The sequence below is a fragment of the Takifugu rubripes genome, chromosome 2 (assembly GCF_901000725.2).
Source record: "Takifugu rubripes chromosome 2, fTakRub1.2, whole genome shotgun sequence".
NCBI classification, from domain to species: Eukaryota; Metazoa; Chordata; class Actinopteri; order Tetraodontiformes; family Tetraodontidae; genus Takifugu; species Takifugu rubripes.
The window spans coordinates 197,996-211,513 of NC_042286.1; the positions used below are offsets into that span (position 1 = coordinate 197,996).

General features: G+C 45.0%; 1 protein-coding gene across 1 annotated transcript; it reads right to left on the reverse strand.

The window, feature by feature from the left end:
* Positions 1 to 9,546: 9,546 nt before the first annotated feature.
* LOC101069642 (three-finger toxin A2-like) lies at positions 9,547 to 10,322 on the reverse strand. Its single transcript, XM_011618604.2, has 3 exons — positions 10,166 to 10,322; positions 9,903 to 10,007; positions 9,547 to 9,794 (listed from the first exon to the last, which is right to left on the reverse strand). The coding sequence occupies exons 1-3, from the start codon at positions 10,212 to 10,214 to the stop codon at positions 9,712 to 9,714; spliced, it is 237 nt and encodes a 78-aa protein (XP_011616906.1). The 5' UTR covers positions 10,215 to 10,322; the 3' UTR covers positions 9,547 to 9,711.
* Between the last annotated feature and the right edge of the window lie 3,196 nt (positions 10,323 to 13,518).

Below are 13,518 nucleotides of genomic sequence, written 5' to 3' on the forward strand. Positions count from 1 at the left end.
GGGGGAGGGGTTGTGTTTTAAGATATAAAAACATTTCTTTTCAAATTTGCGTCCGTGTTATTGCAAATTGAATAAACCTCAGGAAAAGAGCAGAAAATGGATGAGTGGGAGCCCGGAAGCTCTTTAAGAAGCCTCCAGCTGATCCAAAATGCTGCAGCGAGAGTTCTGACAGGTATTGACAAAAGAGATCACATTATTCCTGTACTGGCGTCTCTTCACTGGCTGCCCATTAAATTTAGGATAACAGTCAAAATCTTCCTTCTGACCTACAAGGTCCTCAGAGGCCTAGCTCCATCCTACCTGGAGGAGCTAGGGATACCTTACCAGCCCAATAGACCGCTCCGCTCTCAGAATGCTGGTTTACTTGTGGTCCCCATAGTCTCTAGAGGTAGAATAGGGGGCCGAGCATTTAGCTACCAGGCCCCCCTGCTGTGGAACCAGCTCCCTGTCCAGGTACGGGAGGCTGACTCCATCTCTACTTTTAAGATCAGACTTAAAACTTACCCCTTTGAAAAAGCTTATTGTTACTAATTCTGCAGTTCCAGTTACTATCATAGACAGTCAAGCTATCATAGTTAGGGGGTCGTCTAATCATTAGGTTAACATCTTAGCTATGCTGTTATAGGCCAAGGGGTCCTGAAACATGATTACCTGAAAGGCCTTTGTCACCCCACTGGGTCATGGTTTCCTCTCCTCTCCTCTCCTCTCCTCTCCTCTCCTCTCCTCTCCTCATCAAATAGACTAGTTATGCTGATTCTTGTGTAGTTTTTCTGCCCCCCCCCCCCCCCCCACACACACCTCACCCCTTCTGTATTCATTTACAGGTATCGCCACTTTCGGAGCTGCATAATAACCTCTGGCCCTGCTGGCCCACTCGGCCGGTGGCTTGCATAAATAGTGTATTTTTGTATGTGTTTGTGCTCTGTGCCTCTCCTCTTCTCTCCTCTCCTCTGCATTCTATCATCTACCTGTCCTCCCCCTTCTCCTCTCTCTCTACCTAGCCGGCCATCAGCAGGAGGGTCCCCCGACATGAGCCTGGTCCTGCTCAAGGTTTCTTCCTGTTAAAGGGGAGTTTTTCCTTTCCACTCTTGCTTGTCTGGGGTTAGGCCCTGGGATTCTGGAAAGCGCCTTGAAACTATTTTGATTGTAAAAGATGCTATATAAATTAAGATTCATTGATTGTTATTATTATTCGTGGTAATAGTTGTTGTCAAGGCCAACACTCCCTGATCACCTGTGGAAGGTGAAAGGCCCTGGAGGAGGGTTGGGTCGAAGAAGACATACTTTATTAATCATCGTCAGGACACACCTTCAATGCATTTAACCCATCACGCATGAACACTGAACACATACACATGCGCGTGCACATGCATGGCATCCAGCGCCTGGGGAGCACTTGAGGGCCTTGCTCAAGGGCCCACAGTGGTGCTGGTGAGTGGGGGTGCAGATGGTTGTGGCGCACCCCTGTCTACTTCCTGGCCACCACTCCAAGCCCGTTCCTTTCCTTCCTGAACCTTGCCCGTCTGGGGGTTGAACCACCAACGTCCCGGTCACAACCTCGCCTCTCTGGCCTTAAGGCCACCACTCCCCCCAGGTGCAGCTTGCTTCAGGTGTTCCAGCAACAGGCATCTCATCTTTCTTTCCTTCTGCTCAGCAGCTGAATGAATGCTGCCAGACTCGTCAGACAAGGGTGTGAGTGGCAGCTGAGTTCGCTTTACTTTTGCTTTTGTTTTCTGCTTTTCATGTTTTTCTTTCAGTATTTAGAAGACATCTTTGACCATGTTCAGTCCCAATGTCACATCGTTTTTTCCCCCCAACCTGACCTGTGTGTGTGTGTGTGTGTGTGTGTGTGTGTGTGTGTGTGTGTGTGTGTGTGTGTGTGTGTGTGTGTGTGTGTGTGTGTGTGTGTGTGTGTGTGTGTGCTCATCCTACTGCCGACACAACCAAAAGAGGTCATGACGTTTGTGAAGGTGAAACACACACGCATACACAAACACATACACGCAAATCCGGAGTCTCTAGGGGTAGAATAGGGGGCCGAGCATTTAGCTACCAGGCCCCCCCTGCTGTGGAACCAGCTCCCTGTCCAGGTATGGGAGGCTGACTCCATCGCTACTTTTAAGATCAAACTTAAAACCTACCTCTTTGAAAAAGCTTATTGTTGTTAATTCTGTAGTTCAGTTACTATCATAGACAGACAAACTATCATACTTAGGGGGTCGTCTAATCATTAGGTTAACATCTTAGCTATGCTGTTATAGGCCAAGGCTGCCGGGGTCCAGAAACATGATCACCTGACAGGCCTCTGTCACCCTACTGGGTCATGGTTTCCTCTCCTCTCCTCTCCTCTCCTCATCAAATAGACTAGTTATGCTGATTCTAGTGATGCTGATTCTCCTGCCATCAGCAGGAGGGTCCCCCTACATGAGCCTGGTCCTACTCAAGGTTTCTTCCTGTTAAAGGGGAGTTTTTCCTTTCCACTCTTGCTTGTCTGGGGTTAGGCCCTGGGATTCTGGAAAGCGCCTTGAAACTATTTTGATTGTAAAAGATGCTATATAAATTAAGATTCATTGATTGTTATTATTATTCGTGGTAATAGTTGTTGTCAAGGCCAACACTCCCTGATCACCTGTGGAAGGTGAAAGGCCCTGGAGGAGGGTTGGGTCGAAGAAGACATACTTTATTAATCATCGTCAGGACACACCTTCAATGCATTTAACCCATCACGCATGAACACTGAACACATACACACGCGCGTGCACATGCATGGCATCCAGCGCCTGGGGAGCACTTGAGGGCCTTGCTCAAGGGCCCACAGTGGTGCTGGTGAGTGGGGGTGCAGATGGTTGTGGCGCACCACTGTCTACTTCCTGGCCACCACTCCAAGCCCGTTCCTTTCCTTCCTGAACCTTGCCCGTCTGGGGGTTGAACCACCAACGTCCCGGTCACAACCTCGCCTCTTTGGCCTTAAGGCCACCACTCCCCCCAGGTGCAGCTTGCAGCAACAGACATCTCATCTTTGTTTCCTTCTGCTCAGCGGCTGTATGAATGCTGCCAGACTCGTCAGACAAGGGTGTGAGTGGCAGCTGAGTTTGCTTTACTTTTGCTTTTGTTTTCTGCTTTTCATGTTTTTCTTTCAGTATTTTCAGTATGCATCATATTTTTTGTGTGTGTTTCTGTGCTCTGTGCCTCTCCCCTCCCTCTCCCTCTCCTCTCCTCTCCTCTCCTCTCCTCTCCTCTCCCCCTCCTTCTCCTTTTCCTCTCCCTCTCCTCTTCTTTCCTCTCCTCTTTCCCCTCCTCCTCCTCTCCTCTACCTCCCTTCCACTCTACTTCTCCTCTCCTCTACCCCTCTCCTCTCCTACCTATCCTATCCTCTACCTGTCCTCCCCCTTCTCCTCTCTCTTTACCCAGCCGGCCATCAGCAGGAGGGTCCCCCTACATGAGCCTGGTCCTGCTCAAGGTTTCTTCCTGTTAAAGGGGAGTTTTTCCTTGCCACTGTTGCTTGTCTGGGGTCAGGCCCTGGGATTCTGGAAAGCGCCTTGAAACTATTTTGATTGTAAAAGATGCTATATAAATTAAGATTCATTGATTGTTATTATTATTCGTGGTAATAGTTGTTGTCAAGGCCAACACTCCCTGATCACCTGTGGAAGGTGAAAGGCCCTGGAGGAGGGTTGGGCCGAAGAAGACATACTTTATTAATCATCATCAGGACACACCTTCAATGCATTTAACCCATCACGCATGAACACTGAACACACACACATACACGCAAACACATGCGCGTGCACATGCATGGCATCCAGCGCCTGGGGAGCACTTGAGGGCCTTGCTCAAGGGCACACAGTGGTGCTGGTGAGTGGGGGTGCAGATGGTTGTGGCGCACCCCTGTCTACTTCCTGGCCACCACTCCAAGCCCGTTCCTTTCCTTCCTGAGCCTTGCCCGTCTGGGGGTTGAACCACCAACGTCCCGGTCACAACCTTGCCTCTCTGGCCTTACAGCCACCACTCCCCCCAGGTGCAGCTTGCAGCAACAGACATCTCATCTTTGTTTCCTTCTGCTCAGCGGCTGAATGAATGCTGCCAGACTCGTCAGACAAGGGTGTGAGTGGCAACTGAGTCCGCTTTACTTTTGCTTTTGTTTTCTGCTTTTCATGTTTTTCTTTCAGTATTTAGAAGACATCTTTGACCATGTTCAGTCCCAATGTCACATTGTTTTTCCCCCCAACCTGACCGGTGTCAAAGGTGTTGAAGGAACAGTGTGTGTGTGTGTGTGTGTGTGTGTGTGTGTGTGTGTGTGTGTGTGTGTGTGTGTGTGTGTGTGTGTGTGTGAGGTCATGGCGTTTGTGAAGGTGAAACGCACACGCACACACACACACACATACACACAAATCCTGAGTCTCTAGGGGTAGAATGGGGGGCCGAGCATTTAGCTACCAGGCCTCCCTGCTGTGGAACCAGCTCCCTGTCCAGGTATGGGAGGCTGACTCATCTCTACTTTTAAGATTAGGCTTATAACCTATCTCCTCCTTGGACAGACTAAACACCACAGTGCAGGTCATGTTCTTTGACTTCTCTAGTGCCTTCAACATCATCCAGCCAAGACTGCTGAGGGCTAAGTTAGAGAACATGCAGATGGATGCTCCCTTTGTTTCTTGGATTGAGGACTACCTGACAGGCCAACCACAGTTTATGAGACTGCAGAGCTGTGTGTCTGACCCCCTGATGAGCAACACAGGGGCTCATCAAGGAACTGCGCTGTTCCCCTTTCTGTTCACCACCTACACAACTGACTTCCAGTACTACTCTGAGTCATGTCACCTCAAGAAGTACTTGGATGACACAGCCATAGTCAGCTGTGTAGAGAATGGACAGGAGGATGAATACAGGGACCTGGTGGAGAGTTTTGTCAGGTGGTGCAGGGAGAACCACCTGTAGCTCAACGTGACCAAGACATCGAGGTAGAGGTGGATTTCAGTAAAAGTAAGTCCTAACCCTCCTCAGTCTGCATTAGTGGGAAAGATGTGGACATAGTCCCATCTTACAAGTTCCTGGGTGTCCAATAAATTGGAGTGGTCCACAAACACCGTTGCCATTTACAAGAAGACCATGAGCAGACTCTACTTCCTCAGGAGACTCAGGTCCTTCAGTGTTTGCAGCAGGATGCTCCAGATGTTTTATCAGCCTGTCATAGCTAGCACCATCTTCTTTGCTGTAGTGTGCTGGGGAGCAGGCATTAAAGCAAAGGATGCCAACAGACTTCAAATCAAATCAAATCAATCAATCTTTATTTATATAGCGTCTTATACAATCAAAATTGTTTCAAGGCACTTTCCAGAATCCCAGGGCCTAACCCCAGACAAGCAACAGTGGCAAGGAACCGAGCAGGACCAGGCTCATGTAGGGGGATGGTGGCCGGCTGGGTAAAGAGAGAGGAGAGGAGAGGAGAGGAGAGGAGAGGAGAGGAGAGGAGAGGAGAGGAGAGGAGAGGAGAGGAGAGGAGAGGAGAGGAGAGGGAGAGGGAGAGGGAGAGGGAGGGGAGAGGAGAGGAGAGGAGGAGAGGAGAGGCACAGAGCACAGAAACACACACAAAAATACACTATACAATGGGTCAGCGAGGCCGGAGGTCGTCATGCAGCTCCGAAGGTGGCGATACCTGTAAATAAATAGAGAGGGGAGGGGGGGGGGGGGGGAAGCAGAAAAACTACACAGGAATCTAACTAGTCTGCTTGATGAAGAGGAGGAATGGAGAGGAAAGGAGAGGAGAGGAAACCATGACCCAGTGGGGTGACAGAGGCCTGTCAGATGATCATGTTTCTGGACCCCGGCAGCCTTGGCCTATAACAGCATAGCTAAAATGTGACTTAACGATTAGATGACCCCCTAAGTATGATAATTTGTCTATCTATGATAGTAACTGGAACTACAGAATTAACAACAATAAGCTTTTTCAAAGAGGTAGGTTTTAAGTTTGATCTTAAAAGTAGCGATGGAGTCAGCCTCCCGTACCTGGACAGGGAGCTGGTTCCATAGCAGGGGGGCCTGGTAGCTAAATGCTCGGCCCCCCATTCTACTCCTGGAAACTCTGGGAACCACAAGTAGACCAGCATTCTGAGAGCGGAGCGGTCTATTGGGCTGATAAGGTATCACTAGCTCCTCCAGGTAGGATGGAGCTAGGCCTCTGAGGACCTTGTAGGTCAAAAGAAGGGTTTTAAAAATTATTCTAAATTTAACGGGCAGCCAATGAAGCGACGCCATTACAGGAGTTATGTGATCTCTTTTGTCAATACCTGTCAGAACTCTGGCTGCAGCATTTTGGATCAACTGGAGGCTTCTTAAAGAGTTGTTTGGACACCCTGATAATAAAGAATTACAGTAGTCCAGCCTGGAAGTAACAAAAGCATGAATTAACTTTACAGCATCATGCCACGTCAGTAGCTTCCTGATCTTTGTGCTGTTCCTCAGGTGAAAAAAGGCACTTCTAGAGACTAATTTAATGTGTGAGTTGAAGGAGAGATTTTGATCAAAAGTTACTCCTAGATTCCTCACAGAGAGACTAGATGTTAATGATATACTATCTAGGAGTGATTATATGATCTAATCTATCCCTGAGAGGTTCAGGACCAAACACCATGACCTCAGTTTTTCCTGAGTTAAGGAGGAGGAAATTTGAAGACATCCAGGATTTTATTGTCATTAAGACAGGTCTAACTTCTCTGTCTCCTCTGGTTTCATGGATAAATAAAGCTGAGTGTCATCAGCATAACAATGAAAATTTATCGCATGCTGCCGAATAATGTTCCCTAAGGGAAGCATGTACAAGGTGAAGAGGATTGGTCCAAGTACAGAACCTTGAGGAACTCCATGGCTAACCCTACTGTATGAGGAGGGAACACCATGGACATGAGCAAACTGGTATCTATCAGATAAATATGATCTAAACCAGTCTAGTGCTGTCCCTTTAATCCCAATCACATGTTCCAGTCTATGTAACAGGATGCTGTGATCAACTGTATCAAAAGCAGCACTGAGGTCCAGCAGAACCAGCATAGAGACCAGTCCATGATCTGAAGCTATGAGAAGATCATTAGTAACTTTAAGAAGGGCTGTTTCTGTGCTCACCACCACCTTCTCAAGAACTTTAGAGATAAAAGGAAGGTTGGATATTGGCCTATAATTTGCTAATACGTCAGGATCCAGTGATGGTTTTTTAAGCAACGGCTTAATCACTGCCACCTTGTAGGACCGGGGTACATAACCTGACACTAAAGAACCATTGATCTGGTCCAGGATAGAACTGCCTATGAATGGTAAAACATCCTTCAACAGGTGTGTTGGGATGGGATCTAAAAGACACGTGGTGGTCTTGGATTTCTGAATTAGCGATGACGCCTCAGAAAAATATATAGGGGTGAAGGAGTTTAAGGGCTCGTTGGAGAACCTGTATGTTCCCACAGTCCGCACTTCTGGTGATGGTCCAGTTGTAGGGATGGCCTGGTTAGATTTTTCTCTGATAGCTAGAACTTTATCAGTGAAGAAGCTCATGAAGTCTTCACCACTAAGGGAAGAAGGGATACGTGGATCTAAAACACTGTGACTCTTAGTTAATTTGGCCACAGTGCTAAAAAGAAACCTGGGGTTGCTCTTATTTTCCTCAATTAAAAAAGAAAAGTAAGCTGTTCTAGCCTTACAGAGGGCCTTTTTATAAACTAATAGACAGTCTTTCCAGGCTCCATGATAGCTGTCTATTTTACAAGAATGCCACTTCCTTTCCAGTCTTTGCACTTTCTGCTTGAGGGTCCTGATATGTGAATTATACCAGGGGGCACACCTCCTCTGAGTTACTATTTTCTTTTTCAGGGGGGCAACAGAATCAAGCGTGATTCTCAGTGAGGTTGCTGCACCTTCCGCAATAGAGTCAACCTCAGCAGGGCTAAGATTATAATGACTTACCCCTGGGGAAACACACAGTGGTCCTGGGATCAGCACAGGGATCACTTCCTTAAACTTAGCTACAGCATTATCTGAAAGACATCTGCTATAGTAAGACTTTGTTCTGAGGATAGAAGAATCCTTGACTTAACAAACTCATTAAAAAGGCAGGGTCTGTTGTTGGCTCTAAACTTGCAAACTTGGATGAGGTGGTGAGGGACAGGATGGTGTCAAAAGTGCGGACAATCATGGACAATCCCTCCCACCCCTTCATAACACAGTGGACAAACTAAGAAGCAGCTTCAGCAACAGACTCCTGAAGCCTTGCTGCTCTGAGGAACGGTACAGGAAGTAATTCCTGCCGTCTGCCATTAGACTCTATAATTCATCCTTTTCTGTCAGAGCTGTGCTCTCTTGATTGGATTAATGCATCAGCCCTCCAACCTATTGAATCTCATTAATTGTTTAATAATCTTATTCTTATTTTTATGTTTATGTTCTAATCTTATTTCTATATTATTTTATACTTATGTAAATATGTTTTTTAATTTAATCTTGTTTTTATCTCTATGCCTATGTTCTAATCTAATTTGTATTTTATTTTTATTCTATTTCAATGCTTTTTAAATAGACCTGCTTCTATTTGTGTCTTTATACTATAGTTATATTCCTTCGTGTCTATGTTGCTATTACAATTCAATTTCCCTACGGGGATGAATAAAGTAAATCTTAATCTTAATCTTAATAATAAGGTCACAAGGTCATATGACATAATAAACCTTAACGCTTCTCACGCTTCAATATCCTGGAAATATTTTTGCTACTTATTATGATGAACATTAAGCAGTTGCACTTAAGTTACAACATATATTTATCAGAGGCAAATATTGTACTTTTGCTTTACCACAATTATTTCTTAGTAAATTTTATATTATTATTACAAAACTTTACCTATTTGAAAATAGCCGAGCTATGTGGGCATGTAAATCCGCTATTAACAGATTAGCCTTACCACATGTGTGTCAACTTTAGTCTGTAGTATACTGGGTGCATACGGCTTATTGTAGGATTAACACATTTTAAATATTTTTTTTATACTTTTTTTAATTATTATGAATAATATTGGAAGGCTCTTGTTCCAAGTCCTGGACAAGTCTATTTGTTCTGATTCTGAATGTGATTTTGCACAATTTGAAGGCAATGTTTAAGAGTCCGTGTATATATTATTTTATTTTTGATACTTAAAAAAATAATTGAGGAATCATTTTCTTTATATTATTTCATTTTGTGTTGGTTTACTAATTTGCATGCCATGTATATCAATGAATGTTACATTTTCTTAAAAAGGAAGGGTGTTCTGTCTTGTTTTCTATTCTATGATAATCGGGCTTTATTTAAGCAAAAGTATGTTTTATCCAATTACCCCATTAATCGATGGGATATTCGCCAGGCCCTTCAGTCCCTTCCCTTCCCTTCCCTTCCCTTCCCTTCCCTTCCCTTCCCTTCCCTTCCCTTCCCTTCCCTTCCCTTCCCGTCCCACCCCGTCCTGTCCTGTCCCGTCCTCTGAGTTGACGGCATAACCGAGTTGCTATGAAAAAAAAAGTTCTGGCACAATTTGTTGAATCAGCTGACTGATTTATTTTTCTCTCAGTGGAAATAAAAAAAGCTTCATCTTTGTGATGCAGAATCAGCCGAGGTGTGACTTAGAGATGGATGGACACAGTCCCACTTGTGTGTTCCTTCTGTTTTGAGCCATCGTCACAAACACACACTCAACGTTTAACAAAGATCTTCAGTGCAGCAGTTTGTGTAGGGTGTGTCAGGACAGGTTGGTTCACAAGTCCGAGAAGAGATCACACCACCTGAAAGACAAATCAGATAAGCAGTGAGGAGGACCTCAAAGCCGTCAAGATGTAAGAATACGCTAAAGTGCCAATCATAAAGCCTCAGATGACGGAGGTGAAGCTCACCCTGCTCCACCGTCACGCAGTAGTTGGAGCCGTCTGGACACGGAAACTCCTCCATGCAGATGGTGTCGTTTGCATCAGCGCAGACAAAGCAAGTGAGCGTGAGCACTGAAAACCAGATCACATCCACCAACAGCCCAGAAATGAGTTTCCATAACAACAGATACAAACTTTGGAGTCTCTTCTCAGGGTTCTCTGAACGATCATTTCTTTCAGTTGTCTTTTTTAGAAAGATTTAAAAGCAAATGAATGAGAGGGTTCCTCACCCTGAGTGCTGCACACCAGCAGCAGGAGCGTCACAAGAACAACCTTCATGTCAGCAGATGGAATGGGCAGATTTCTCCCCACTGCTGCTTTTGTATGATGCCGCCACTTCCTTGTTTTTGATATTCCAGTAACTCTACTTTCATTCTGATTGTCCTGAGAAGAAAGCAAAGCCAAAAAAAGAAAAAACAACACACATGCAAAACCTGTTCTTCGAATGATGGAGCAGCAGTCTCAAAAATGAGCCAACTTGCTTCCTTAAAGGAAACATGCAGGAGCCAAACTTTGTTCACCTTCACACACCCGACGACACCACATTGCAACTCTTTATTTAATATTTACATTACTTTTCATCCTCAAGATAAATAAATGGTGTAGTGACATTGAAAGGAACAATATTGGGGACAGGGACATGGACAGTGGGTGGAGTCCTGACTCTTAGCCTGAGAGCAAATCTGAAATGAGGAATTTATCACCTGACAGTGGCAAAAAACTGGGTGGGGGGGCAGCAACAGCCAAACAATACTATTCAATTCGATTTTTTTTTTTACAATCAAAATTGTTTCTAGGCGTTTTACAGAATCCCAGGGCCTAACCCCAAACAAGCAACAGTGGCAAGGAAACACTCCCCTTTAACAGGAAGAAACAGGACCAGGCTCATGAAGGGGGACCCTCCTGCTGATGACCGACTGGGTAGAGAGAGAGGAGAGGAGAGGAGAGGAGAGGAGAGGAGAGGAGAGGAGAGGAGAGGAGAGGAGAGGAGAGGAGAGGAGAGGAGAGGATTTCGTGACAGAGGCCTGTCAGGTGATCATGTTTCTGGACCCCGGCAGCCTCAGCCTATAGCAGCATAAGATGTTAACCTAATGATTAGATGACCCCCTAAGTATGATAATTTGTCTGTCTATGGTAGTAACCTTGGACTACAGAATTAATGACAATAAGCTTTTTTAAATTTTAAAAGTAAAGATGGAGTCAGCCTCCCGTACCTGGACAGGGAGATAGTTCCACAGCAGGGGGGGCTGGTAGCTAAATGCTCGGCCCCCTATTCTACCTCTAGAGACTCTGGGGATCACAAGTAAACTCAGTCCTCGAGGGCCACGATCCTGCCGGGTTTTCTGTCCTACCAGGCTGAAAATGCATTCAGTCGGGATAGAAAACCCGGCAGGATCGTGGCCCTCGAGGACTGAGTTTGACATGCCTGCTCATTTGATCTAATCATGTGATCTACCGTATTGGCCCGAATATAAGACGGTGTGATTTGCATTGAAACAAGACTGAAAAAGTGGGGGTCGTCTTACATTCGCGGTCTAGACATTATACCCATTCACAACGCTAGATGGCGCCAGATATATTTAAAGCGAATGCTGAACTTAACATCCCAGGCCAAAGCAAACCCCTGTCACGAAGAAGAAAAATAGCGGTAGCACGAAGAAGAAAAATAAAAAATAGCGGTAAGAAAGAAAAGAGAAGAAAATAAGAGAAGAGATAACAGAAAATAGAGAAATGTAGCGACAATCTCGAGAAAAGTGGGTCGAAGATATAATCATTTGTTTCAGATGTACTGTAATTATTTTCTGTATAAAAATGAAATTTGGTGCTCAAAAAGTCTTTTTTCAAACTTGAGTCTTGAAAAAGAGGGGGTCGTCTTATAATCAGGGTCGTCTTATATTCGGGCCAATACGGTAATCTATCCCTGAGAGGTTCAGGACCAAACACCATGACCTCAGTTTTTCCTAAATTAAGGAGAAGGAAATTTGAAGACATCCAAGACTTTATGTCTTTAAGACAGGACTGAAGCTTCACTAACTGCTCTGTCTCCTCTGGTTTCATGGATAAATATAGCTGAGTGTCATCAGCATAACAATGAAAATTTATCCCATGCTGCCGAATAATGTTCCCTAAGGGAAGCATGTACAAGGTGAAAAGGATTGGTCCAAGTACAGAAGCTTGTGAAACTCCATGGCTAACCCTACTGTATCAGGAGGGAACGCCATGGACATGAGCAAAATGGTATCTATCAGATAAATATGATCTAAACCAGTCTAGTGCTGTCCCTTTAATTCCAATCACATGTTCCAGTCTCTGTAATGGGATGCTGTGATCAACAGTATCAAAAGCAGCACTGAGACCCAGCAGAACCAGCATAGAAACCAGTCCATGATCTGAAGCTATAAGAAGATCATTAGTAACTTTAAGAAGTGCTGTTTCTGTGCTGTGATGAGCTCGAAAGCCTGACTGAAACACCTCAAACAGGCTGTTTCTCTGCAGGTGCTCCAGTAACTGAGTCACCACAACCTTCTCAAGAGTTCTTGAGATAAAAGGAAGGTTGGATATAGGCCAATAATTTGCTTGTACATCCAGATCCAGTGATGGTGTTTTATGCAACGGCTTAATCACTGCCACCTTGTAGGACCGGGGTACAAAACCTGTTACCAAAGAACAATTGATCTGGTCCAGGATAGATCTGCCTATCGTTGGTGAAACATCCTTCAACCCGTGTGTTGGGATGGGATCTAAAAGACACGTGGTGGTCTTGGATTTATGAATTAGCGATGACTCCTCAGAAAAATATATAGGGGTGAAAGAGTTTAAGGGCTCGTTGGAGACCCTGTATGTTCCCACAGTCAGCACATCTGGTGATGGTCCAGTTGTAGGATGGCCTGGTTAGCTTTTTCTCTGATAGCTAGAACATTATCAGTGAAGAAGCTCATGAAGTCTTCACCACTAAGGGAAGAAGGGATATGTGGATCTAAAACACTGTGACTCTTGTTTAATTTGGCCACAGTGCTGAAAAGAAACCTGGGGTTGTTCTTGTTTTCCTCAATTAAAGAAGAAAAATAAGCTGTTCTAGTCTTACAGAGAGCCTTTTTGTAAACTACCAGACAGTCTTTCCAGGCTACATGATAGCTATAAATTTTACAAGAATGCCACTTCCTTTCTATTCTTCGCAGTTTCTGCTTGAGGGTCCTAATGTGTGAATTATACCAGGGGGCACACCTTCTCTGATTTATTATTTTCTTTTTCAGGGGGGCAACAGAATCAAGCGTGATTCTCAGTGAGGTTGCTGCACCTTCCGCAATAGAGTCAACCTCAGCAGGGCTAAGATTATAATGATTTATCCCTGGGAAAACACACGGTGGTCCTGGGATTAGCACAGGGATCACTTCCTTAAACTTAGCTACAGCATTATCTGAAAGACATCTGCTATAGTAAGACTTTGTTCTGAGCATAGAAGAATCCTTAATCATAAATGTGAAAGTGATCAAAGAATGGTCTGACAGGAGTGGGTTCTGAGGGAACATTGACACATGTTCTACCTCAACACCATAAGTCAGAACTAGATCTAGGGTGTGGT